Raw genomic sequence first — 27,172 nt, 5'->3', positions numbered from 1 at the left:
TGGTGGGAGACTGGGTCGCACCACGCTGCATCGATAGCCTCTCCTCCCCTGCGGGACCCAAGATAACAATGTCCCCGTCCCCAGAGTTTGGAAGGCATTTCCATCTCCCCCGTGCAGTGGTTGCAGCAAGGGCCTGAGCTGGCTCTGGGCCAAGGGCAGGGGAGGCGGGCCACGTCAGGTCACCAGAGAGAGATTATCCTCGCGGTTAATCTTGGGAGCAAAGGACCCCGAACTTCTGGTGCCCTGCAAAAAGTAGGGTGGGCAACTTTTGTGTGCTCTCTGCCAACCCAGCCAGGGAATCCAAGGACACTTGATGTGGGAGAAGCTGCTCTCCACCCGTCATTGACGGTGAGGCCCACGGGGACAAGAGGTGAGGTCAACAGAGACAGGCCCCACACTGCCATGCCCGCTCTAGCTCAGCTCTTCCTTCCTCCTCTCGCTCCTTTTGGGGCAGTGAACAGTCAAGACAGATACACAGGAGGTTCCTGGCTGATGAGAAACGTCTAGATGTAGACATGTTCCTTCAATCTAGTGGGCCTGTGCCCCGGAGCCCAGCAGGAGGTCTGTGAAGCTCAGGCCACTGTTGCTCCCCTCCTCCCCACCTCAGAACAAAAGCAAAGAGGCCAGGTGACCGGTGACCGCTGCACCCTCCTGGCGGGAGATGGGGGGGGGGGGCGGGGAGTGTTCCAAGAGGCAGTGGGTCTGATGAAGAGGGGCCGGCAACTCTGTACTCACCGTCTCCTCCTGCATAGGGGTTCAACTTGGTGTCATCTTCAAAGAGAAAGAGAGAAGGTGTAAGATTACTGGCATCACTATGGCCTTGGTCACTTTAGGTCCAGATGGGATTTTAGGGAGGTTTAGTCCAACCCTGCATTTAATGGGTTTTTTAAAAAAAATTTTAAGGATTTTATTTTTAAGTAATCTCTGCATCCCATGTGGGGTTCAAACCCACAACCCTGAGAGTGAGAGTCTCACACTCTACCAACTGAGCCCACCAGGTGTCCCTAATCCTTCACTTTAGAGGCCAAGAACCTGAAGCCCAGAAAGGGGAGGTGACTTGCTTAAAGTCACACAGCAGTATAATAGAAGTCCACGAACAAGCCAACTTTTCCTAGTCTCGTGTTTATTCATTCAAGCAATCCTTATTGGGTATTTACTATGGAGTTGAGCACTGGGAGGAGGCACTGGGGTTCGACATGGTCTCTGCCCTCAGGGAGGTAACAAATGGGGGAGATGGAGTGACAATTAAAACCCAGTATAATGAAGCTCTGATCAGGGGCATCACCCAAACAGAGGGTGTCAAGACGGAGGGGTAAGACGTGGCTCTGGGGAAAAGGGCTCCGACAGAGGAAAAAGCATGAGCAAAGGCCCCAAGGCAGCGAGAATTTGGCCAGTTGGGAGTAAAAAGCAGTGCGGTGTAGCTGGAGGGTGGAGAGGGTGTGAGTGGGGCGTGGTGAGAGGTGAGGCTGGGGCGCGGTGGGTGCCTGCAAAGTCAAGGGGAGGACCCGGCACATTCTCCTACAGGGCGCCAGGAGGCTGAGGAAGGACTGAGGAGGGGCACGTGTCACAGGTGCAGATCTGCTTGAAGACCCCCCACCAGCGCACAACTTGGAGGAAAGATTCCTACACGGCAAGGTGTGTGTCCTGTGGCTTCCTAAGTAAGTTCCAGTGGTCGACCCTCCCTGTCGTTCTTCCCTGCAGGTTCTTAAGAGGAAAGGCAAGCGAGAGCTCCATGTCAGGAGAATGCTCTAGAGGACCGAGGATTACTGCTTCAAGCACCAAAAGCGTGAAACAAGTAGAACGATCCACAATGTATGGCCCGTACCATACATTCCGTGACTCTTCCTCTCCTGTCCCTCCACCGCCCGTGTCATTTTAAAGGGTTTTACTGGCTCCCCTTTGCTCACAAATGTTCAAGGCTCTTCGCAATCTGTCCCCAGTCTTCTTTCCTCTTGTCCTTCACCACGACTCAACACCATGGCAGTGGCCCTATAAGAAGCTGCCCGAGGCTACCCAGACCTCAGAGACCTCTCAGACCTCTGAGCCACTGCATAGACTGTTCCTCCTATGGGGGATGCCCTTCCTTCCCTTCACTAGGCCTCTTTCAAAAGTCCCCCCATGGGGCACCTGGGTGGTGCAGTCGTTAAGCGTCTGCGTTTGGCTCAGGGCCTGATCCCAGGGTCCTGGGATCGAGCCCTGCATCAGGCTCTCTCCTCTGCTGGGAGCCTGCTTCTTCCTCTCCCACTCCCCCTGCTTGTGTTCCCTCTCTCGCTGGCTGTCTCTCTCTCTGTCAAATAAATAAATAAAATCTTAAAAAAAAAAAAAAGTCCCCACCCCCGAGGGGCTCCTGGGTGGCCTTTTTTTTTTCTCTTTTCCTTTCCTCTGTTCCGTTTGCCCCTTTCAAGCAGGTACGTGGCTCCGTGGAGGCGATAGGAGCCCACGTCTCTCAGCCTGAGCCTAAGGGCAAAGGGCTAAAGTCTGGCGGTAACGTACTAAAAAAGGATGAGAGAGGAATTTTTCAGAGACGGCCAAAGAATCCGGGAGGGGCCTGCACCAGGCTTTTCCACAGCTGCCCCACTGCCACCCTCTGTCCACACCAGGTCCCAGGGGCAGGAAGCCAAGCTGAGGCCCACCCCTCCAGCTGCATGAGGGTCAAAAGCCAGAAGCACAGTTGTAGGAAAACCGGGCAGTCTTTTGCTCACATCTGAGTGTGTGGACCGAGTTCCTACCCGCCACACAGCTGCTAAGACCTCTCGGGTTCTATAAGGATGGCTATTAAGACGAGCTGACGTGGACCGTACACATCTCAGGCACCGGGCTGGGGCATTCATCCTCCCCTGGCCACAGTGACTTCCATCCCAGCGTCCTGACGTCCGGACGTGGGCCAGCACAGCGGCTGGAGCCGGGGCCTGGAGTCCGCTTGCTCGAAACCCCTCTGCCTGTGGCCAGCAAGTGACTCCAGCTCTCTGAGCCTCGGTCCCTCCTCTGTGAAAGTCAGGGCCGTTCCTATTCCCCGACATAACCCCCGTCAGGGAGGGTTCGATGTGCCAAGGCCGCAGCCCTTTCCTTCCCCCTGGCTCCTTTCCCCCGCCCGGGCTCAGGCCTTACCTTCGGTGGTGAGGCTGTCGATGAAGAGGGAGGAGGAGGTGGTGGTGAGGTCTCCGTCAAAGGGACTGAAGGAGCTGTTGGGGGAGGCCGAGTAGTGGCCTTCGTCCCGGAAGTCCTCACACGTCCTGCCCTCTGCCTGCAGGAGAGACCCAGCGCCGCTCCGCACAGAGGCCTCACCGCGGGCGGGCCCACAGAAGAGAGCCCTCTCTCGGGAGGACAGAGGGGGCCCCTTCATCCCTCAGTGGCCAGAAAACTTCCGATTCCGGTGCAGGGTTCAAGTGCGGTAAAGTCTCCAGAGCTGCGCCCTGAGTGCATTCTAAGCCTCCCACTTTATCCTGAAAGCGCCTTATCTATCTTACGAGGCAATTTAGCTGTCAGCTGCTTCGAATCCTTCCTCGAGGAAGGAGTTGAGATGCCAATCTTAAACAAATAAAGCAAATCCCTACGTTCACTACAGCAACGTCAGATGTGGGTTGCTAGACAAGACTTTTTTCAGGACGTAGAAAGCTCATCCGGCCTTACTAATAACAGAGGAGGGGATGAGCGCACAGAGTGGGGTCTGGGGGGGGTTATGTTTAAATGTGGGGCCTTGGCACTTCCCTGTCCCACCAGTTGTGAGAGGCAGGTCAAGTCATTAAATCTCTCTGTGCCTCAGTTTTCTGCTCTGAGCCGGGAGTTGGGGGGGCACTGGCCCCCAGGTCCTGGGGCTGTTTGGATCAAACCAGAGCAAACGTGGGGCAGCATGCAGCGAAGTGCTGAGCACACACTGGGCTCCCTGCAAGGAGGGATGGAGAGGACAAGGGAGAGGAAAGGGCACACGGATGAACAGATCTGTCTGCGTCGGTATAAGGTGTAAGAACAGGACGCTCCCCACCCAGAATCAAAGTCGTGAGCATTCTGGAAAACTCCAGCGGTGAGAAGGAACCTGTACGGGATTCTAATGGGAGGTGCCCGGCACAGTCCTCCTCCCTCCCAGAAAAGCCTGCCTCCCTGAAGAGACTGAGGGCTGGAGCCAGGGCAGCTGCTCCGAGAATGTCGCCATCCTCCCAGGGGATCCAGCTGTGGCCAACACCATGCCCAACGCACCCTCTGCAAGCACCCAGAAGAGCTCCCACAGAGCTGCCCACCCAAGGCCAAGTCACCAGAAGTGGTTTTCTCAGGGACCCAGAGAACCCTCGAAAAGCTCCCAAGCCTGGTCTAACTGGCTCAGAGCCGTTGAGAGACGAGTCCTAGATGGAGGGGAGAATTTCGCCAAAAGCCAAAGACGCCTTGGGAAGAGCTACTGGGGGAGGGGCCTCATGGCAGTCCTCCAGTTCCCCACAGCCTGGCTCGCGGAAGCTTCTCACCTCCTGGGCACAGCCGTAGGCCAGCCACTCCTGGCGGTAGCGATCAAAACCACTGGAGCATCTGCAAGGGGACCAAAAGGTAAGAGGTGTGTTGGATTGACAGAGAAGCCCTCCGCTTCATTTGCCCCGTTCAGTAACAGCTCTCCGATGATGGTGAGGAGGGGGCCGACGTCCCAGGGGTGCGGTGATCAAGACCGCAGGGCAGGTGCCCCCTCAGCACCAGGCAGCGGTGGGATCGGCAGTCAGACCCTTCTTCCCCAACTACTCCTTCCCCAAAAGGAAGGGAAGGTGTCTGTGGCATCTCTACCCTCCTTCTGACCCAGCTCCCCAGGACGAAGCCCGCGTCAACGCAGACATGTGTGTGCAGGGAGCTAGATGGGACTGCGTGACCTCAAAGGAACTTGAAGATTCTCCTGACTCCAGGCTGCTATGAAATGGCTGAGAATCCAGGGAAGTCACACAAATGCCTTCTGGGGAAAGCCTTGCTGATTCACAGACGATCCTCTTCTTTCTTTGTGGAGGGGCCTAAACTTGACAAGGAGAGGCCGGGCTGAGGGTGGAGGGGCCTCTGCAGAGTTAGCCAATACCTCCTGGGTGATCATGAGGGTCTTGCCAGAGGCCAGGAGAAATTAAAAACTGGCTGGTCAGTGTCCCAGGAAAGGACACTGTGCAACTCAGCTGGGCTGGAAGATGCCAAGTGCTTCCCTAGGGAAGGGGTGGGGGTACGAGGATGAACCAGAGAATGTTCTCCATGGCATCATGCTCAAATTTCCATTCTTCGCTCTGGTGCCAGGGGAATCCACCAAGCCCTACTAAAGCTCTGAGACATCTGCGTGAGAAGAATAAGATCATGAGCCACCAGTGCTGAGGAAGGATTCAGGGCTAGTTAATTTTCTCCACTAGCAACTGCCCACCCATCCGCCAGAGACCCGGTGAGGCGGAGGATTTCCGAGCACTGTCAGTGTTTCCTTCTGAAGATGCCTCCTCGGGCTCCGAGCTGCTTTTCCTGCAGCAGGGACAGTTGAACTAAGCCAGCCCCACTGTCCCTCTCCCAGGTCCTCTGTGCCCACTACTTTGGGGCATGGAGGCTTAGGGGTCTATTGGGGGTTGGGAGCTTAAGTTTCTTTTTAAACCAAACTAACTGATTCTTTCCAGGACTGAGCCTTTGATATAGGTCTAAAAGCATCACATTCTAAGCCCTGAGCCATCCAACCCAGATGCAGAGAAGAAAGGCATGAGATGTGGCCACTATTGAACACCTCCTGAATGCCAAGTGCCCCCCCAGCCACGTGCTGCTCCTGTCCTATGTCATGGGACTCTCAGAGCGACACTTTTGTAAAGCAAGGATTATGGCCCCTCATTCCCTGGGCCAAATCCTGGAGTTAAGGTCACCCCGAGACTCCAGAGTGGGCCCTTGGGGGGATGAGGGGCCATGTGGGATGAAAGGAAGACACCAGCCCTGGTAAGTGAAATTGTCTAAATCAGATCCAGCCCCAGGGCGAGGAGGGGAAACTCTGGGAGGTGGTGGAAGGCAGAGTGGGTGGCGAGGAAGGGGAAGCTGAGAACCCACAGGGTGATTGGAAGCAGCTGTTGCTGGGAGAGTCCCTGGTGGCCGGCCCCTCGGCACCAGCCCTGCCCTCTGGCTCTTTTCGCGATCTGGGGTCAGCTCTCAGTGGGTGCCAAGGCTCCAGAGGGCTGGCAAGGAGGGGCCCGTGCGGGGGTGAGCCCAGGTCCATGGGCATCGGGGGACAGGATTTCAGTCCCACATCAGCCTCCCTTGCTCCCTGCTGGAGATTCTCTGTCCCCGAGCTGACATGACCACAGCAAAGGCAGTGTCTGCTCAAGGCCTTGCCCTCCCCCGACCTGACCAAGCCTCATTAAACTGTCATGGTCTCTGGGTTTGGGCGTATGTGTTAAATGGGGATGTGTCCATGTGAGGGTTTTGCTTTCATCTGACCCATTTTGAAGTTCTCATGGCTCAGCTCTGGTTGGACGCTGAGTCATGCGGTGGCAGCCAGCCCCAGGATTCCAGGGCTCATCTGAGGTCATCTGGACTATCTCTCCATGCTGAGACAGTGCCTCGCAAACTTGAGAGTGTCTCAGGTGGACCATGTCGCAAGGCCACACTCCAGGAGGGACCAAGCGGGGGTCTCCCCTAGCTACACTCTCTGAGGCTCCATGCCTTTCCACAGGGCCCTGGACCCTTGACAAAAATACTCTTTGGGGGTTGAGAAATTAAGATGATGGCATGTTCCTCACCCACTTTTCCCCGGGGCCACATCACCACAGCCCATTTTATGGAGAAAATAAACAGAGGCCCCTGAGAGAGTGAATAAGAGCACAGCTGGTAGGAAAAACACCCTGGAGCCCCTCTCCTCCCGGCTCGGGCTGTGGCCTGTGCTGGGCAGGCCGCCTGGGACGGCGGCAGCTTCTATTTCCGCACTGGGATATTTGAAAGGAGCAAAGGAAACGCTGACAGGTGCCCCCCAACAGCGTGGAACGCAGAGACTCTGTAATTTGCAATTTTCAAGATTGCCTCGTGGGCTCTCGGAGTTCACAGGGCTTCCCACTCTCATGAGAGCCTGAGTCCCCAGAGAAACTTTTCCCCCCTCCCTGCTATTTATTTATCTTGGATGGGAGAACGGGGCTCGCATTCTGAGTCTAATCTGTGAGGAAATGATTTCAGAACAAGGAGTGGAAAACGAGTTGGATTGGAGAACTTTATCCCTGAACCCGAATCTCATCCGGAATTTTCCCTGTTTCCAAAACCAAGCAAGCACAGCTTTGTAGCCCACCCCAGCCTTCCACAGCTGTCCACAATTTCCATAGCCCTGGTTGTCAGGAAACCCCGCAACAGCCTGACAGAGATCTTCAGGTGGGGTTTTGGGGTCACGGGGCTCTCAGCCAACGGCAATGGGGCTTGGGAACTGACGGGTCACACCCTTGATTGCAGACGAGGCGCCATGTCGAAATGCAGGCTCCCGGGCTTCCCTCCCAGCGATCCTGATCCTTGGGGGCCTGGGGTGGAGCCCAGGAATCTGCATCTTCAACACGAGACCTAGCTGATTGTGGGATCCATTCTCTGAGAAGCCCTGCCCTGGGATGAACCAACCCCTCCCGGGTGGGCGGAAGAGCTGCAGTAGATGGGATCCCTGGTTGGTCTTCCAGAAACCTAGCATCTCCACAGGGACGCTGTCACCTTGATGGGTCACAGGCCTCGGGGAAAAACTCACTTCTGCGACATTCTGGTCCTAGAGGGCACAGTGGACCGGCTAGAGATGCTCTCATGTTGGCAACGAGGCCCGAGGCTGGGGGAGGGGCATGCCACCCTCTGCCCCTCCTCCACAGCCCGCCTGTGGGACTCAGCCGGGACACAAACCTCTGGAGGACGTGGCACCAGCTGCAGTTGAAGGTCAGGTCCGAGGACACGCAGGCGTCACAGCTCCGATGCTGCAAGCAGGCTGCCAGAGAGAAGGCGGCGGTCCCTCAGCAGCAGACCCTCCAGGGACCTCCGCGGACCCCCAAAAGGCACAACTCCCCGCGGTGCTGGGCCTTCACAGAACTGCGGAGTCTCTGACTAGCAGGGACCCTAGAGGTCATTAACGTCACCCTCCCTTGAGTCCAGCCCTGATTCTTCTTTCCCTCCTTCCCTTTCTTCCTTCCTCCTTCCGTCCCCAGGGGGTCGGGCCCTGAGCTGGCACTGGGGATCGTGCAGTAAATCCTGGTGCCGCCTTCTCCGGCCTCATGGGCGGACAGACACTAAAGAGAGCGTCAAACAAACGTAACTACGTAATTATCACTGTGATGAGGCTTGTGAAGGAAAATTACAGGGGCCTGGAAGCCTGGACCAAGGGATCTCACCTAGCCCGGGAAGTTACGCTGCTGGGCTATTGCCCACAATTACAGGGTTGAAAAGGATTCTTTGTCTTAACTGAGATGTATTTGACATATACCATTGTATATGTTTAAGGTGTGTAACCTTTAGATTGCAATACGATTGCCATTGTAGGGTTAGCTACCAACGCCTCTGTGTCACATGATTATGATTTCCTCTCGTGGAGGGAACACGTGCAGAGCTAGTCTAACAAGTTTAATGTTATCATACACTTTTGTGGGCTATCATCACAGAAAAGGATGTTTCAGATGTTCTGGTTTGCCACCCCCGCCCCCTGCCAGAGCTAGCTGGGAGCACTCGTTGGGTCCACGGGGAGGGATAGGCGCCAGGATCCTCCCCTGGCCTGTCTCCGCCTCCTCACTCACCTCCCAGGGAAACCTGAGACTGCGCCTGTGGGGGGAACCAGGCCTTCGTAACTCCACCCCTTTCCTCTCCCTCTCCGCTTGCAAGTGAGCTACGGGGGGGGGGGGGGGGGGGTGTCTCTCTGCTCACTTGGGTTTATGTCTCACTTGGGGAGTTACTGAACCTTGTTGTGCCTCAGTTCCTCATTTATTAAAGAGGGATCCTGATGCTCTCTGCTCGGCAGACGTGCAGTGAGGATGAAATGAGGGGACGTGGAGAGAGGGTCTGAATGTGCTGGCCACGCGTGAGCCCCGTGAGTGCTGCTTGAGATCGGCTTACTCATTCCCCGCAATGGACCTGCCACATATTCCTCCACTCATTCGTTCATGCTTGCGTTCCTTTGTTTTTTAAAAATTTATTTATTTTAGAGAGAGAGCACGCATGGGCGTGGGGAGGGGCAGAGAGAGAGGGAGAGAGAATCCTCAAGCAGATTCCCTGCTGAGCGCAGAGCCCGACGCGGGGCTCGATCCCAGGACCCCAAGATCATGACTGGAGCTGAAACCAAGAGCGGGATGCTTAGCCGACTGAGCCAGCCAGGCGCCCTGATTCAATCTTTCCACTGGTATTTATCGAGCGCCGGCCACAGGCAGGCACTGTCCCGGCTGCTGGAGCTGCGGTGGTGAACAGGGAAAGACAGATACATGCACTGTCTTCATGGAGCCCTCAATCCAGCGCAGGAGACAGCCAGCATTACACAGACAGCGGGGTCTCCGCTAGGCTTTCTGGCAGGGGGCTGTGGGACAGAGTGGCGCAGAACAGGAAGTTCTGTGGGGGTGCATTCTATTCAGGGAGGTTGGCCAGGGCCTTTGGGAAGAGGTCGTTTGGGCAGAGATTGAGAGAAGGGAGGAAGCAAGCCTGGCGGCTCTCCTGGAGGAGGAGAAGTCCAAGCAGAAAAGTCCCTGCGCTCAGAGGCCGGGGAGGAGCACATTCCAGCCGTGTTCCCAGCAGCTGCCAGAACGCTAACGGGCTAGGCGGAGGGGACAAGCTGAGGGCGAGAGGAATGGGGAGGAGCGACAGCTGGGGCCTGGCCTGGGGCCGGGCAGAGCCGGAGAGCAGAGGAGTTAGTGGGAGCGGGCTGCTGGACGGTGCGTGGACCCCTCTGGCACCAGGCAAGCCCAGGAGCCCAGAGGGCTGGGGTGGGGGTGGGGCAGGAGGAATGGGGGCTGGATTTGAAGCTTTGCTCACTTGCAATTGAGCGCTGCCCACTGAAGAGACCCAGAATGACCTCTGGGTGGCGAGCAGCTGCCACAAACCCCGTGCATTTTATTCCAAGGAGAGCCAGGCCCTCACCCAGAATAACTGTGCGCCATAGAAGGGCTCATCTGAGGAGCAGTGGAACAGAGCAGAACACACCGAGAGCAGCAAGAAGTGACAACCAACTCAGAAAAATGAGCACTCATTCAGTCACACACAGTTCCTCGCTCTGGGAGTCTTCCTGGGGGCTCTCCTGCAATCCATTAACGAGGGAGCCAGTTTGCATTGCATGCACCCCCAACAAGATGGCGGCTGGGAGCCAGCCCTGGGCGAGTGGGAGAAAAGCTGTTGTGGGCACAGCGTGTCACCTTCAGTCACTGTGAGAGGGACTGGCTATAGGTGGCACTGTGTCCTTTCAATAGAATGAGAGCTCTCCTCATTCTGTTTTGTCCCCTGCTGTATCCAGAGGGCCTAGAACAGCACCCTATCACAGGCACGTTGCCGGCAGTTGACCAACGTTTATGGAATTGATGCCTGCGTGGTTTTGTTATCCCCGTTTTACAGGGGAGGGAACTGAGGCTTAGAGAAAGTCAGGGAGCTAGGAGTGGTAGCCTGGGCTTGAACTGAGGTCTGTGGGAACCAAAAGCCTGAGCTCTTAGCCTTGAGGTCCCACGGTGGGCTTCCCTGCCGCATCTCCCACTCTCAGCCCATGCCACCTTTCCATGAGTGTCTTCTAGAAGAGGAACTGGGAGGAACTGGCCACAGAGTACAATGGCTTAGAGACAGCCGATCCACACCTCTGGACGGGTCTTGGCTAAGTCCTCCCCCACCCAAAGGTAAGAGAGAAATCCTGCACAGGGGGGTGCAGAGTTTTCTCGGGACCAAGTTAGCTGGCCTTCCCGGGGCTCAAATCACAGCCCTGGTAGCGCTGCCCCCTGCCCCCCAGCTGCACCCACATGGGCACCCACGCGGGACACCATGGCCTGCTCATTCCCAGTGGCTCCGGAGGCCCCTTAAAAGGCTCCAGGCAAAACGGTCATGAGAAAAAAGCCTGGGAGCCTCTGTGGGGTATGTGTACAACCCACTGACCTTTATTTCTCATCTGTATTTCAGATGTCCCGTGTGCTATTAAACGCTCACAAGATTCACTGGAGGGTGGGAAGTGACTGAAATGTACAGACAGTGTCCCAGAAACGATTCCCAGGATGCTTCACTTCCGCCCAGGCAGTTACCCTGCCCTTGGATGTCCTTGCTCCCAAGTGCAATTTATTCAAGTCCTAGGACTTGAGGTTTGCCCTCAGCAGTCCTTGAGGAACCCCTGCTTCTCAGGCCCCAGGTCTCTCCTGCCTGGAGAGAGGACAGCTGCGGTGGGGGTGGGGTGTGACCCGCAAAGGGTCCTAGTCCTGCGGTCCCATGGTGTCTGTGTCCTTCCTCTTTCCCAGGGGAAGACACCTGCTGAGCCCTGCTGAGACAGGCCTAGTGTTCAAGAACTTTCCTCCTCCCCTTCTTCTTTCTCCACCGGCCCTGCTCCCAGAACCTCCAGGGAAGAGGAAGCAGGGGAAGGCAAGGCAAGAAACAGCCTAGAAGGCAAGGAGAAGGCCATGGCTTCAGAGCGAAGCCGGCAGGTACCGTGAGACAGGAGAGGAAATTAAAACTCTCTTTCTGGGGGCCTGGATGGCTCAGTCGTTAAGCGTCTGCCTTTGGCGCAGGGCGTGATCCCGGCGTTCTGGGATCGAGCCCCACAGCCGCATCAGGCTCCTGTGCTGGGAGCCTGCTTCTTCCTCTCCCACTCCCCCTGCTTGTGTTCCCCCTCTCGCTGGCTGTCTCTCTCTGTCAAATAAATAAAATCTTTAAAAAATAAAATAAAACTCTTTCAAAACTGCAAGAACGGGGGTGCCTGGCTGGCTCAGTCCAGAGAGCACGTGACTCTTGACCTCAGGGTCATGAGTTGGAGTCCCACGATGGGTGTAGAGATTACTTAAATAAATAAACTTAAAAAAAATAATGAGAAAGTAAAAATGCAAGAACACGAGTGCCGTCCTCCTTTCCCTCGCTCACCCCAGCTGCCCTGACCATATCCTGAAGAGCATCGGACCCCGATCTGGTGGGGTCCTCAGCAGCAGCTGGAGCCTTGGTCATGGACATGTGTCCTCAACTGTAGGTGAGTGGGGCAGGCGCGGGAGGGCCAGAGCCATGGTTCTTGGAGAACTGCTGGCTAAATGGCTTTATTGCCTCCTGCCTGTGGACTCCGGCATTACTCCATCACTAAGGAAAATGCAACAAGAAATGTAAGGACCGATGGGGCGCCTGAGTGGCTCAGTCGATTAAGGGTCTGCCTTCAGCTCGGGTCAGGATCCCAGGATCCTGGGATCGAGCCCTGCTCAGCGGGGAGTCTGCTCCTCCCTCTCTCTCTCTGCCCCTCCCCCCACCTGCGCATGCTCTCTCTCTTGCTCACTCTCTCTCTCAAATAAATAAAATCTTAAAAAAAAAAAAAAGAAATGTAAGGACTGATTCAATTCATTCAGTTCCTGGATTACCTTTCCTGGGGGTTCAGTCTAAAAATTCTCAGGGGTCCACCTTTCCTGGGTATTAATTGTGTGTTAATAACCATAGCTGTCATGTATCAAGTACAAACCACGCCCCAGGCCCGGGATGTGCCAGTTAGTGTCAGAGCTGGCATTCATGTCCTCCACGCTTCTGACCCCTACCATAGGTCTGGAAGGGAAGTGGGGTTAGGCCCGTGTGACAAATGAGAAATGGCAGCCCAGGGAAATTAGGTGGCCATACCCAAGCAGGGGTCAGGGGTGGGCCTGGGAATGGAACCCAGATTGTTTGACTGTGAAGCTCTTTCCAGGACAGTGGAATGCCCTCCCTCGGGGGGGGACGACCCCTACTCACTTGGCAGTGGGGTGAACTCCACGGCTGACATGCTGGTGACCTTTCTGGGGTCCAGCTCCACACGGTGGTACTCGAAGATGGTCCTTCGCCGAGATTCTGAAACAGAGGCAGAGCCCGTCATCGAGAGCATCTCACGGCCAGAGGCCTTCGAGGCTTGTACCTGGAGCCTGACAGGTGGGCAAGAGATTGCAGCGAGTGGATCAGGGAGTCGGGGTGCAGCCACTGAGGGCAGGAAGTAAACTCATCCACCTGGGACAACGATCCTGAAGGTGCAGGGAAACAGGAGGACTGGAGTTGACCCTGAGAGGAGAGCCTTGTATTGTCAACAGGTTAAACCACTCAACACAGAGGCCTGGCTGCTGCTGAGGTCAAGACGTAGGCGTTCCCATGCTTCTGCATGGCTCTGTGCCTTCCCGGCTGCTGGTCCCTTGACCCATAATGCTCTTCCACTCCTTCTCCCCTTGTCTAGCTCATCCTTCCAGATCCAGCTCAGGGCCACTCCCTCCAAGCAGCCTTCCTTCCCTGACTCCCTCCCCTTCTCTACCCAGGCCAGGCATCCTGCTCCCGCTGTACTCCCCATAGGTGTGGTCATGAGGGTCTATTTAGGACCCTTAGGCTGTGAGCATCTGGTCCTGAACCTGACCCACAGAGAGGGCTCTGCAAATGTCTGCAGATGCACAGGCTGAACTTGGAAAACCTCTCCCGTCCCGAATGGAAGCCAGAGCGAGGTTCAGGGCCAGGGGCCGGGCTTATGTTCTGCTTCAGTCCCTGCAGGACATCGGTTTCAAGAGACTTGAGCTCTGATTCGAGTTCCACCCCCAATCTTAGGGCCTCCGTTTCTTGTCTGTGATGTGGAAAGACAGAAACACCTGCTACAACGTGCTTGGGAGGAAAACGGTGGAATCGTAGATGAAAAGACTTCTCCTAAAATGACAATCGGAGATGATTTGATACTTCCCACTGCACCCCCACACCCACCCAAGAATCATGACTTGGGGTTGGTTTCCATAGGCTCTGAAAGGCCGGCAGCCAGCCACCGAGATTTGTGAATGAATTTCCCTACAAGGGGAAGGGGTCGCGTAATGTTCTGCCAGCCCAGCACCCCTTCTTCCTTTTGGCAACAGCATTCCCTTTGGGGGAACTACCTCTAGTCCATTCCTACATGGGATCTGCACTGGAACTACCCATCTTCCTCCGTGACCCTGCCTCCCTGGCTGCACAGCGATTGGTCTGGGGCTGGGCATGTGATGCAAGCCGGACCAATCAGAGACCTTCCCTGGGACTTCTCAACTGTAACAAAAAGGCCCTTTCCTTCCTAGTAATGAAGCTGAGAAAATGCAAGCTCCAAGTCCGTGAAGGGCCACAGGTCCAATCTCATGCACAAGCCTCACGAAGCAGGACGTAATGGTGGCTCTCCAGCCTCTGGTGTCCCAGGACCTGCCCCGGTCCCTGCCTCCCTGGCTCTCAGTTCTTCCTTTGGTTCTTTGGGCTACTTCGTATCCCCTCTTGCACTTAAGCTAATTGAGCTGGGTTTTTGATACTGGAAGCCAAGAGTCAGCAGGGATGTAAGATTCTTTCTCAGCTGAAGGTGGTCTGGAAAAAACTTGCCCAGGGTGGGAGCAGAACTCATCAGGCCCAGCTGTGAAAGGAAGGGCATCCTGTGCAATGGCTGGGTGCCCCATCCCCCCACCCTCTCCTGAATGAAACTCTACTTAAAAGAACATCTCATCTGGGGTGCCTGGGTGGCTCAGTCGTTAAGTATCTGCCTTTGGCTCAGGGCCTGATCCCAGGTCCCCGGGATTGAGCCCCGCATCAGGCTCCTGTGCTGGGAGCCTGCTTCTTCCTCTCCCACTCCCCCTGCTTGTGTTCCCTCTCTCACTGGCTGTCTCTCTGTCAAATAAATAAATAAAATCTAAAAAAAAAAAAAAAAAGGAAAAAAAAAGAACATCTCATCTACGTTTCTATCATTGATCTGTCCCCAATCCCAGAATCGATGCCTCCTACTTAACCCAGGATTGAACCCCAGCTGGTCTGGTGCTCTCTTCCCATCACAGCACACTGCAGAGCAATGATGGGCTCATTAGCCCCTGACACATTCCCAACCACAGAAAGTCCTGGACACGTTGTTCTATGCAATGAATGAGTCCCAACTGGGGCATTTGCTGAGTTCTGTGGTGTCAATCCTCCCCATGCTGATTTCAAGCTACCAATCTGGAGTCACTGAACACAGCATCGGGAAGAGACGTGGTCACTCTGCACAAGGGTCCCCGCCACGCCGGAGCTCCTGGTTTCTTTAGTCGTCCTCTGCATCCGAGGCTTGGCTTCCGCGGCCTGCAACCCCCCACCCCCACCCCACCTGTCAGCCACGCCACTCACCTCCCTCCATCTCCTCACAAAAGGACAGTGAGTGCAATACAGGAGGATATTTTGAGAGAGAGACCACATTCGCTTAACTTTTATAATATGACGTTGCTATCATTGCTCTATTTTATTACTAGTTATTGTTGTTAATCTCTCACTGTGCCTAGTTTAAAATTGAAACTTCATCATAGGTATGTATGTATAGGAAGGAACATAGTATATACAAGCTTCAGTGCTACCGTGGATCATGGAACGTGTGCCCGCAGATAAGGGGGGGACCGCTGTATTTGTGTTTCTAAAAGGGTGGAAGGGAAACATACAATGTTTCGGTAAAAATAAATAACTAAGCCAACATCCCAAAGATCGAGGAATTGTGTGCTTATTTTTTTCCTAAGCAACCCTAAGTCTGAAAGGGAAGGGGCCGAGAGGAAAGCCTCATAGATCTCAGGCAGTCACTGCCCGATGTCTACAGGGTTACCAAGGTCCTAGAGAGGAGACACTCCGTCAAAAGCTGAGGGAGGGAGGTTCGCAGAGCCCTGCGAGTGCTCGCACACACATTTTATGGTATAAGAAAGCCCGTTGCCAAGCAAGAGTGGGGTCTGGAAGAGATTGGGGTGAGGAAGATCAGCTTTCTGTAATTTTTCTGCTCAGTTTTTAATCTTTAGTCTTAATAAAGGCCCATATGCGCTGCAGGGCCCTCCCTGCGCGGCACCAATTGCTATGGGAAGGTGGCCTGGGCTTTGAGTGAGCCTAGGGGATGTGGGACATCTCGATAAAGGACACCCAGGCAGCCTGTCACAGCTCTGTCCCACACACCACCCCCAAGGGCCAGAGTGCCTTCTGAAAAATCACCCCTTTTAGCATTAAAATGTAAGAGGAAGAAAACAAAGTGAAATTCCAGGTCTTGCAAGGGGCCTGACACCCTGGGGTCTAGAGTCATCTAACCCTGTCTTCCTTTATCTGCGTCCTCCTTCAAGACTCAACTCACAGGACACACCCTCCCTGAAGGCTTCTCCACCCACCCAAGACGCTGTTGCGGCCCCTCCTCTGAGTTTTCACAGCTTCCAACGTGATGTCCGGTGTCACCTGTTACACCACTCCATGAATATTGACTTTGCTGGCCACCTGCCCCTGTGAGCTCCCTCCATCCCCCAGCCCCAAGCACCAGGCCCTGCACAGAACAGGGCTCAAGAAATGACTGTGAATGAATGAATGGATTGTAGAGAGTCAACAAAAAGCTCAGCAACTTCAGTCCACAGCCTAAAGGAAGAACGCCCTTCCTCCCCAGCCCACCAGACTATGGCCTTTCCCGAAAGGGCAGCCCCCAATGGGCTCTGTAGCCAGACATGCCCCTTCCAACCTTAGAGCTCAAAGGAGGGGAGAGCTGGCTTTTCAGATTCCATCACCTGCGAGGATGTAGAGGAGAGCTTGCCCCCAGGGTGGGAAAGAAGGTGAAGTGGGAGGAACAGGTAGAGTCAGGGCTGGGCGCGAGCCGAGACATGAGCTTGTCAAGGAGGCCGATTTCAGGCCTAGGGCCACAGCAGCAGCAGCCAGGGAAGGCGAGGCTCCCAGCAAACCTCACACCAGAATCTGGGGCTGGGTCTCTCCACCCCCTGGGCTGGGGAACCGGAGTTGGGGGTGTGCTTCAACTGAGGACGCCGCCAGACAGGGTCAGATGTGCTCCGAAGACCGTCATCGCCCTACCGCAGGCGGGGGGGGGGGGGGGATGAGTAGGGCAGGAAGGGGGATGAGGGGGGCTGGGCGGAAATAGACCTCTGATTAAAAATATTTGCTCACTTCAACTGCCAACTTGTACTTGTTTGAGCGTATGGCTTTGGTAATATTTTTATCTCTCTCTAAACAGAACTCTTAATATCCCTGCCTGAGTTATTTGCTTTTGGACTATCTCGCCAACATCTGGGGCTCGCCCGAGGACGATGACGTCCATCTGCATGACCAACAGATCCCTCCGGAACCAAGACAGAGGCCGCCCCAAAGCCACATTTCTGGCAGTTGGAGACACTCTGTTTTTATCTCTGCTTCCCCTCATCAGAGATTCAGAAAGATCCAGACACGGAAAGCACTGCAACCCAAACAAGGAATGTTAGCGGCTCAAAAGAGAGGTTTATGTGTCCCATCTTGTTTCAAAACCAGACACCAGTGGGGAAGAGTTGGGTGGATCAGAAGAAATCAGACTGACGGGTCCTGCCACAAACTGCCCTCCAAAATGGGGGGTTACAATATAAAACACATAAGATGGTAGTTTTGTATTTCTTTGCTCATTTGACTATTGATTCAATAATCATAAATGGAGCCCCAGCAGGGGACCCCAGAGGTGAGCACAATGAGGTCCCCGTTTCCCAAGGCGTGGGCTACAGTTTGGAGCCCAGAATAATGAAATCCTCATTAACTGATTCCACTCGTTGGAACCTCTGTCAGTTTTGACATTGACTACACTCAAATTGCTTTTAAACTGTCCATGAAAGAAGGAGTTTTTTTTTTTCTTCAAGATTTTATTTATTTATTTGACAAAGACAGTGAGAGAGCAAGAGAGAGCCCAAGCAGGGGAGAGAGAGAAACAGGCTCCCCACTGAGCAGGGAGCCACATGGGGCTCGATCCCAGGACCCCTGTGATCATGACCTGAGCCGAAGGCAGACGTTTCACCAACTGAGCCCCCCAGGCGCCCCAAGAAAGAGTTCCTTAAACAAATGAATAGAGGAAATTGTATTGACTTCTGGGGGCCCCTGTGGCCAAATAGAGAGCGTAGAAGCTACCTTGTATGTTTTGCGAGCTTCTGCAAAAAGAGGCTGCTAATTGCACATAGATCTTTCCTCTGCACCGGGCCTGCTCTGCAGACTGGCTGCTGCAAAGCCGGGGTAACAGTTTATGTAAGGAAATAATGGTAAGAAAAACTCTGGCTGTTTGCAGCATCTCCTTCCCTCAGTCCCAAGAGTGCTGAATTCCCCCCACCTCCGACAGGAGTGGGAGGAAAGTGTTTGGAAGCCTGGGAAGGAGACAGTCTCGCAGACCAGACCGGGTTCGGTGGCAGGGGGATGCTGGAAGGGTGGGGAAACCAACCTCCACTTCTCATTGCACTCCAGGCAGGGAGGAGCTCGGGTACCACGACAGTGACACCATCTATTCTGGTGACAGTGTCCCAGGGAGGCTGGCACGATGGGAAATATCTGTGGTCATAATAGAAGCTGCAGACCAGAGCGCTGTCCCTGAATCTGTGTCTCATTTAAGCCACGGTTATTTGGGATTTACTGTTATTTGCAGCTCAATCTAATCCAAACTAATTCCCTACCTGTGGGTTGAATAGCAGACCCAGAGGAATCTGACCTCTCAGCCACATAAAATCCGTCACTCCCCAAAGCAGAGGTGGCGGCCCATTTAAAAACCCAACGAAGGCCATGGGTACGGTTCCAGAAAGATGCAGGCATAGGAATATGCCACACCCACACCTCCATACTCCTCTGAAAGTCTGTGCCCGGAGCCAGCTAAACCCCTCTGACAGAGATTACCAAAGAACTCCCTCCACCGCAAGTGGCGTCAGGCCCCTGTTCTCACTTGGGGTCACCAGAGGGCAGAGGACAAGGTCTCTGCGGCCCCCATTCCCTGCAGCGGCACCCACTCTTGCACCATCCCTCATTTTTTGAGCACCTGCCCTGCCACGGGCACTGAGCTAAGCACTGGGGCCACGGGGAGCCCCCAAGGAGCTCGTGGCCAGCTGGGGAGAAGGGGCCTGAGGAAACCATGAGGTCCACCGCAGGGAGGAGACAACATCTGCGCTGGACCAATGGATGAGGAGCGTTCTGCCAAGTGGCAAAAGGGTTGGAATGGGTGCCACTTTATACAAGAACTGTGTCATAGAGGGGCGCCTGGGTGGCTCAGATGGTTGGGCATCTGCCTTCGGCTCAGGTCATGATCTCCAGGTCCTGGGATCGGGGCCTCCTGTCAGGCTCCCTGCTCAACGGGGAGTCTGCTTCTCCCCCTGCTTGTGCTCTCTCTGTCTCTCTGTTTCTCTGTCTCTCTCAAATGGATAGATAAAATTAAAGAAAGAAAGGAAGGAAGGAAGGAAGGAAGGAAGGAAGGAAGGAAGGAAGGAAGGAAGAAAGAAAGAAAGAAAGAAAGAAAGAAAGAAAGAAAGGAGAAAAGAAAAAAGAAAAGAAAAGAAAAGAAAAGAAAAGAAAAGAAAAGAAAAGAAAAGAAAAAAGAACTGTGTCATAGAGAGGTGGACAGCCCTTGGCACATTTGGGGAGCAGGGCATGCAGACCAGTGATGCCCCCACAGAGAGTGGTGGGGGGTGGGCAGGCTATGCCAGGTGCATAGGACCTTGAATGCCACGCTAAGGATTTTGACTTCATGCTGCAGGCAACGAGGGGCTAGAGAATGACATGATCAGATGCGGCAGTGACAAGAAGGAATGGGGGGTGGAGGGAAGGAGACGGGAGGCTGGGAGCTGCAGGGCTGTGTCTGGGGGTCAGGTGCCGCCTCCCCCCCCCCCCCACCAGGGCGGACCCTGACAGCTCCGCCTACAGCAACGGAGTCCTGAATCCAGCGGCTCCCACCACCAAGCCGCCTCACGGAGCAGGCGCAGCTGCCGTCCTGTTATTCCAGGTGGGCTGTGCTTCCTCCCCTGCCCCTCTCCCCACCTCCCCGCATCTCCCTGGCTTGCTCTAAAACAGCCTTTCATTCCAGAATCACAGAGAAACCTCAGATGCAGACACTCCCCGGGGGATCTGACTTCCTCTAATTCACCCTCATACAACAGCTGGATCCAACACACATTTCCTGAGACTCCGCCAGCCCGCAAAGCTCTGGGAGAGAGGCAGCGAGGAGACAGATGGGGTTCTGGGGTTCCATAAGGCACACGGGCGGGGGGACCTGCACGCTAAGAACTGCCCATCCCGCAAAACAGCCTGGGATGTGCGCCCTGGGCTGTGGGTGTTTGGGGAGCTGAGGAGGAAAGGATTCACCCCTCTGGCTGGAGTGGGGCTGGGTTAGATTCAGAAAGTCTGAAAGGTCCACCCCAGTATTTAAAAAAAACCGGAAGATCTGGGTTTCAGTTCTCTCTCTCCGAACTGTGTGATCACTAGCAAGTCACTTCACAAGTCTCCGAGCCTCTTGTCCTCATTTAGTAAGTACAGACTTCACTTGCAGTGGTGGGAGGATGACCACATAAGATAAAGCTCAGAGCCTGGGGATGGGATTACAATCAGCGCTGTCATCAGGCAGCCTCTAATGTGGCCCCCAGTGGCCCTGCCTCCTGGTCTTGAGATCCTGTGGAATCCCATCCTGAGTGTGGGCTGGACCTAGGGACTTGCTTCTAACCAGTAGATATGGCAAAAGGGCCGTCCGGCACTTCTAAGATTAGGTTACAAAAAGACTGGCCTCTGTCTTGCCCACCCTCTACGGCTGTCTTGCTTGCCTGCTCTGGTGGAGGCCAGCTGCCATGTTACCAGCCGGCCTATGGGGAGGGCCACATGGCAGGAACCGAGGGGGGCCTCCTCAAGGAAGTGAATCCTGCCCACACCCATGTGAGAGCTCTTGGAAGCAGACCCCCACCCCAATCAGTGGCTGAGATGATTGTAATCTGGCAAGCACCCTGAGAGCCAGCTGGGCAAGATCCTGAACCAGAGGACCCAGCTAAGCCGTGCTGATCCACAGAAACTCGGGGCTGAGAATATGCTTGCTGTTTTAAGCTGTTAAGTTTCAGGATAATTTGTTACGCAGCAATAGCTAACTAATACAACCAGAGAGATCCGGAACTAGGTAGCAACCGGCTCAGTACAGGCATTCACCGGCCAGCGAAAGCCGACGCCTCCTGGAGCAATGAAGCAGGGTCTCAGTGAGCCGCTTGCTAGAGCACTGAGTGTTCAGGGAAGGTCCGGGAGGGGCAGGTGGAGTGGTGGGAAGTATTTCTTGCGGAAATACTCACAACGGGGAGTAAAAATAGCTACTTGCAAGAATATTCACTGCAGCATTATTTGTTGTAGTAAAAATGGGAAACAGCTGTCAAGCCGATGTCCAGGGCGTTGGTTAAATGAAGGTACATCTGTGAGACCGGCTATCAAGTAGCCATTAAAAAGGAGGAGGTGTGAGCTGATAAGGAATGGGGGGCAGGATATACTTCATTCAAGTGCAGAACAGCGGCATCAGACGCCATCATTTGGGGGTTTTTTGTTTTTTTTTAAAAGATTTTATTTATTTATTTGACAGAGAGAGAGAGACAGCCAGTGAGAGAGGGAACACAAGCAGGGGGAGTGGGAGAGGAAGAAGCAGGCTCATAGCGGAGCAGGGAGCCTGATGGGGGGCTCGATCCCAGGACCCTGGGATCAGGCCCTGAGCCAAAGGCAGACGCCCAATGACTGAGCCACCCAGGCGCCCCAAGACGCCATCATTTGTGTTAAATATCCAAACATAGGCTTAGAGCTCTAGAAATAATCTGGTAGTGGGGTTGCCTCCAGAAAGGAAAACCAGGGACAGGGCTCGGGTATGGGAGAGAAAGCTAATCTTTTCTTTTTTTTCCCCACTGCCCCCCAAAACCTGTTTCTGTACAAACTTTTGCATCTTTTGAGTTTTAGACCAAGTACATTTATTCTTGCAAAAATATCATTTTATAGATTAGGATAAAGAAAAGCATTCCTAGGGACCCCTGGGTGGCTCAGTTGGTTAAGCGTCTGCCTTCGGCTCAGGTCATGATCCCAGGGTCCTGGGATCGAGCCTCCCATTGGGATCCTTGCTCAGCAGGGAGCCTGCTTCTCCTCAGCCCCCTGCTCTCCCCGCTTGTGCTTCCTGCCCCCCAACAAATAAATAAAATCTTTAAAAAAAAAAGAAGAGCATTCATAATAACAGAACAGTAATTCATGGTAATGGCAAAAACCTCAAAGGTGACGTGTACAGGGGTGAAGTTTGGGAAACTGTACTATGACACGTGCTTGTTTTCCCACTAGCTACAAAAGTCACGTGAAAGTACTGTGGGCGTGACATCTGACCTATGACACACCAGCATCAGGACATCACATGCTTCTATTTCTGCACCGTTTGCTACCACACCAGATGTCTTGCTGGATTATCAAATACTGTGTCATGTGATAAGGGCTAGCACAGTAAGACACCCTGGTACAGGACTCCCAGACTCGATGTGCCGGACATCGGACCGAGCCCTTCACGTGCGTCATTGCATTTATCTTCACGGTACCTATAGGAGGCACGAACCACTTATATCCCCAACTACAGATACAGATAAGACTGTAAAAGGATAAGTCACTTGCCAGAGGTCGGACGCTTGCGGAGAGTTGGGACTCCAATCCATGCTTTCAACTCCAGAGCCAAGGCCCTCACACTGGACTGAACCTTGCACGTGGAAGGTGCTGGATCAAGGCTCGTCACATGAGCCCTGGTCCCTTCCCTCAGATTTCTGTTGGGGACAGAGGCTCCGTTCATCTCTCCATGACTTCCTCTTCATTGTGTCTCAATAGCACCCGGAGCATCGGGGGGAGCAGAAACTCAGAACGTGTTTGTTTTTTTTTTTTAAGATTTTACTTATTTATTTTTTGACAGAGAGAGACACAGCCAGCAAGAGAGGGAACACAAGCAGGGGGAGTGGGAGAGGAAGAAGCAGGCTCCCAGTGGAGGAGCCTGATGTGGGGCTCGATCCCAGAACGCCGGGATCGCGCCCTGAGCCGAAGGCAGATGCTTAACGACTGAGCCACCCAGGCGCCCAGACGTGTGTATTGGTTGAATTCAACTAACAGATGTAGGAAAGATGCTTCCCCTGGAATCCCTGGAGTTCCCAGAATGGGGGTGCCTTGTCTCTCTACAGGAGAGCGCTTTGGTGCCTCCCACCCACGTCCTCTCATCCAGCCTGGCGTGGCTAGGGTGGAGTTCAGAATATCCCCCAGTCCCACCAAGTACAAGGTAGGGATAGAGAAGAACAGACAAGGGTCTGCTCCTGCTTGAGGTCCTGCAGGTTACACAGGACTTAAAAACAAAAAAAAACAAAAAAAAGATTTTATTGATTTATTTGAGAGAGAGAGAGAAAGTGAGAGAGAGCAGGGGAGGGGCGGTGCAGAGGAAGAGGGAGAGGCAGACTCCTGCTGAGCAAGGAGCCCGGACTCTGGACTGGATCCCAGAGCCCTGGGATCATGACCTGAGCAGAAGGCAGCCGATTAACCGACTGAGCCCCCCGGCCACCCCTAGACAGCAGGACTTTTGTAAACACAGCACAGCAAAAGAAGTCAGGTTCAAAAGTGTTGGAGCCAGGGGTCTAGAAACAGTGATGGTGTGCCTGCTGTGCCTGCTGTGCCTCCCCCAGAAATGTGAATCCAAGACCCTGGGCGGGGGGGAGGGAGTAGGGGCAGGGGGTTAGAAGCAGGAGAGAAAGAGCTGTGATCCCCCCAGATATCAGAACTGGAGGCGGACCAGGAAGGAAAAAGCACTGTTCCAGCTACACCCCGCCTTTTACAGAAGAAGCAACGGAGGCTAGAGAGATCAGATTTGCCCAAGGACAGCTCACGACGTGGCTGAGACTGGCCTCCTTCCCCTGAAGCCTTGGTGACGCTCCTATCACCTGGTATGGGGCTGCAAGTATGGTAGTGTTCTGGGAGGACTCAAAAACCCTACTCTGGGGTCTTTGGAGATTTTCTAAAGGGACGGGGTGCTGAGTGGCTCCCCTTCCCCTCCAAAACCAGGGCAGCGCCTCCCACTGGAGATTTCGTCAGGGGAAAAGAATGGTTCCTCTGCTTTAATGAAGAAGAGTTGGACCTCCTTATGCTCCATCTTCCCTCGTTCCTGCTCAGCTCTCTGCCCTCCATCCACCCCACCCCCCCACTGCCAGTCCCCCACCCGCCCACAGCCTGGGTCAGTCTGAGCTCAGTCCAAGCCCACCGAGAGCTCCACTGGATCCTTAGGGACTCACCTGGTACATCTGGGGAAGGGTTGAGAAGCATGAAGGCATCTGACAGGCCTGCTTTGACGGGGTGCTCGGAGGAGCTGATTTCCAGGACAGACATAGGGATCTGCGGTAGGGGAGAAGAGGCTCCGTCTACCCTCCGAAGTACCCTTGGGCCAGCCTAGACCACCCCTCTGAGGTCCAGATGCAGCCGGCTGCTCGGCGGCCCCTGGCGGGGGACTCAAAAACATCCCAAGTCCAGTGGGTCCCCACCCAAATTGCAAGTCTCCCCCACACCACCTCCAGCACATTTCCTTTTTTTCTTTGCTCTCTCAGTGGATGGCACCTCCGTGCAGGCCAGAAACCTGGGAGTCACCCCCTTCCTTCCATCTCCTCCCTCCTCCACCTAACACGTCTCCAAATCCTATTCAATCCCCTGCTCGCTGGCCCTTAAATCTGTCCAGTTCTCTCTATCTCACCCCATCCTACTCCAAGCTGGCAACATCTCTCTCCAAAACCATCCCACAACCTTCCCTCTGAGCCACCAACAATCTGTTCTCCACTCTGAAGCCAGAGTGACCTTTCTCAAAGGCAAAGCTGGGTGTTCCCGCGTCCCATCTTGCCCCCCACTCCCTCCCCTCCAGCCTTGCGATCTTCTTTCCGTGCTTTGTACCAGCCATGCTCTGTCCTGCCACAGGACCTTTGAATATGCTTTTCCCCTCTCCTCTTTACTTCCTTAACTGCTATGCATCCTACAAATTTCAACTCTGTTCCTCAGGGAAGCCTCCCCTGACCTCTGCTGAGGTGAAAAGCCTCATGAGGAATGGAAAAAAAAAAAAAAAGGAAAGAAAAGAAAAGAAAAGAAAAAAAAAAAAACCCAAACCTCGTGAAAGGCTCTCCTGGCACCAGGCACCTCTACTCAGGAACACCTGTCACAGGGTGATTCTACATTTGTCCCTGCAATTACTTTCTATCTCCCCAACCAGACCTACAGCTCTGCAAGGGCAGGGCCTACGGCCATCTCATTACCCGCTGTGTCCCCAGCACCGAGGCCTACGCCTGGCACCTTTGCAGCTTCTCTACAGATATTTGCTGAACGAAAGACTCCAAGACCCAGCCATCTCCGCAGCTCAGCTCACTCACCTCCTTGTAGCCAAACACGATGCGGCCATCACGGTGCAGAGCCGCCTGGAAAGTGAAGCTGCCCCTGTCCTCCCGGCCGTGGAGGTAGACGTGGTCCCACTGAGCGATGAAGACCGTCCCTGGGGAGAAGAGCAGAGACCCGGCTGGCCAGGAAGGCAGGGCAGGGAGCGGGGGCCCCGCAGCATTGGTGGCCAATGCAGGTGTGGCCGGGGGCTGGGTGCTCAAGGCACAATCCGGTGAGAGTAAGAGACAATTAAAGTCTCTACTGTTTGTCACCTCAGCTAAGAGCCAAGCACCCTTCTGTTGTTACCTCATCAGATCCTGCTAGGTCGCAGGCATCCTGTCCCCATCTTAGAGATGAGGACACTGAACGCAGGAAGGTGCGGTGGCTGCCTTGCTGTGTGACCGTGGGCAAGTCCCTTGTCTTTTCTAGACTTGGGACTCCTGTAAAGGGGCTGGACCAAGTGAGCCCTGGAGCCAGGTGACGTAAACTCTGAGATCGGGTCTCACCGTTGTCAAAGTAAGCGACTGTTGAATTCTCGGAGTAGCCGGGGTTGAAGTTGGCCATCAGAGGGGCCACATACTGAGTCGCCGTGAGCATCCGATGGATCGTGTCCCCCATGAAGATGAAGCCTGGGTGGGGGATAAAGGTAGAGGAATCACCAGAGAAGGCCTAGGGGGGTTGCTTCCTTGTGCAGGAAGGGATGGTGCGGAGGGACCTGGAAGCGGACCTCTGACCTCTGTCCCCATCCCCACCTGCTGGGCTCCGGGTCTCCAGAGTGAAGAAGGCTCCCCCTGCCCCTCCAGGTGGGCACCGACTCCCACCTCTCCCTGTCCCTGGGAAAGTGCACAGGAGTCTAAGATGGGCTCCTCCTATCAGCGAGGAACCTGATCCCAAGAACCAGGCTCAGTAAAGTCTCCTCCTCTCTCTCATTCGCAGACTCAGAAGCACAGGAACCACAGGGATTGCCCATGCTGGCCTGAGCTGGCCCAGAAGGATACACACACACACACACACACACACACACACACACACACACAAGTCAGCCAACGTCAGGGAGGTGGTCCAACACACACACTCATCTCCCTCCTGAGATTGGGGTCCCAAGAGAGCGCAATGTGGACCCTCCGCGTCTATCTGTACGCCCCTGTCTCCAGTGAACCTTCCCAGGTAGGTCCCTTGGGTTCTGGCTGAGATCTCCAAACCTCCCCCAGTCCCACCGACACAGCCTTACCTCCAGTTGCTATGGTGATCTGCCGCAGAGGATGCCCGTAGAAAGGAAAATCAAAGGACAAGACCACTCTCTGCAGGGCACGGGAGAGAATCAGCATGGGCCATGCTGTAGGCCAGGAAGCTGGGCACGCACACTGCCCCATGCTTCTCTGGACAGGGCAGGGGGCAGGCATGTCCAGGACAGACCCCCAGGACCACGGGTGGGCACCTTAACTCTGGCCAGCCCCCACCCCCCAGCTTTCCCTGGAAAGCATCTCCCGGATCACCGACCTCAGGCCACAACCACGCCCACTGACCAGGCACGATGCCCTGGCCCCCAGCCTCCCAGCCCAAGGCAGCACTGCCAGGGACCGGCATACTCACCGAAGCCTGCCGGTGGGTGTTGGAGAGGATTCTGTGGACCTTCACTTGGCTCTGGTTGGCCTTGGCCACGTCCACCCACAGCTCCCGGCTTCGGGGCTCACTGGGGCCGTACAGACGGGACACATAGTAGTTGTGATTGTCCTCCTGCCCCCACCCGAGACAGAGACCACAGGAGGTATGAGGAGTCCGGCTGGCCAGGAGCCATCCTCTGCCCTTCCCCCGCACAGACTTCTGCTGCGAAGTCACCACCCTCCCTGGTACTGGACCTGCGGCCTCGAGGGCTCCTTTTGGCCTGGATGTCCTGGGCTCCCCTTGACCCCAGACAGTAGCT

At 54.8% G+C, this 27,172-nt stretch overlaps 1 protein-coding gene across 1 annotated transcript in view; it reads right to left on the bottom strand.

The window, feature by feature from the left end:
• Positions 1-27,172, bottom strand: part of PLXDC1 (plexin domain containing 1) — a 55,985-nt gene that overhangs the window by 4,215 nt on the left and 24,598 nt on the right. The window contains exons 3-12 of the mRNA XM_026512987.4: positions 26,842-26,985; positions 26,480-26,549; positions 25,755-25,877; positions 25,245-25,363; positions 24,129-24,228; positions 12,844-12,939; positions 7,834-7,915; positions 4,455-4,515; positions 3,109-3,244; positions 736-771 (exon numbers count right to left, since the gene is read on the bottom strand). Of these exons, the coding sequence (XP_026368772.1) occupies positions 736-771; positions 3,109-3,244; positions 4,455-4,515; positions 7,834-7,915; positions 12,844-12,939; positions 24,129-24,228; positions 25,245-25,363; positions 25,755-25,877; positions 26,480-26,549; positions 26,842-26,985 (967 nt within the window). The remainder of the gene's footprint in view (positions 1-735; positions 772-3,108; positions 3,245-4,454; positions 4,516-7,833; positions 7,916-12,843; positions 12,940-24,128; positions 24,229-25,244; positions 25,364-25,754; positions 25,878-26,479; positions 26,550-26,841; positions 26,986-27,172) is intronic.

This window comes from Ursus arctos, unplaced genomic scaffold (genome assembly GCF_023065955.2).
Source record: "Ursus arctos isolate Adak ecotype North America unplaced genomic scaffold, UrsArc2.0 scaffold_24, whole genome shotgun sequence".
Classification (NCBI taxonomy): domain Eukaryota; kingdom Metazoa; phylum Chordata; class Mammalia; order Carnivora; family Ursidae; genus Ursus; species Ursus arctos.
This window is presented reverse-complemented; position numbering and strand designations above follow the sequence as displayed.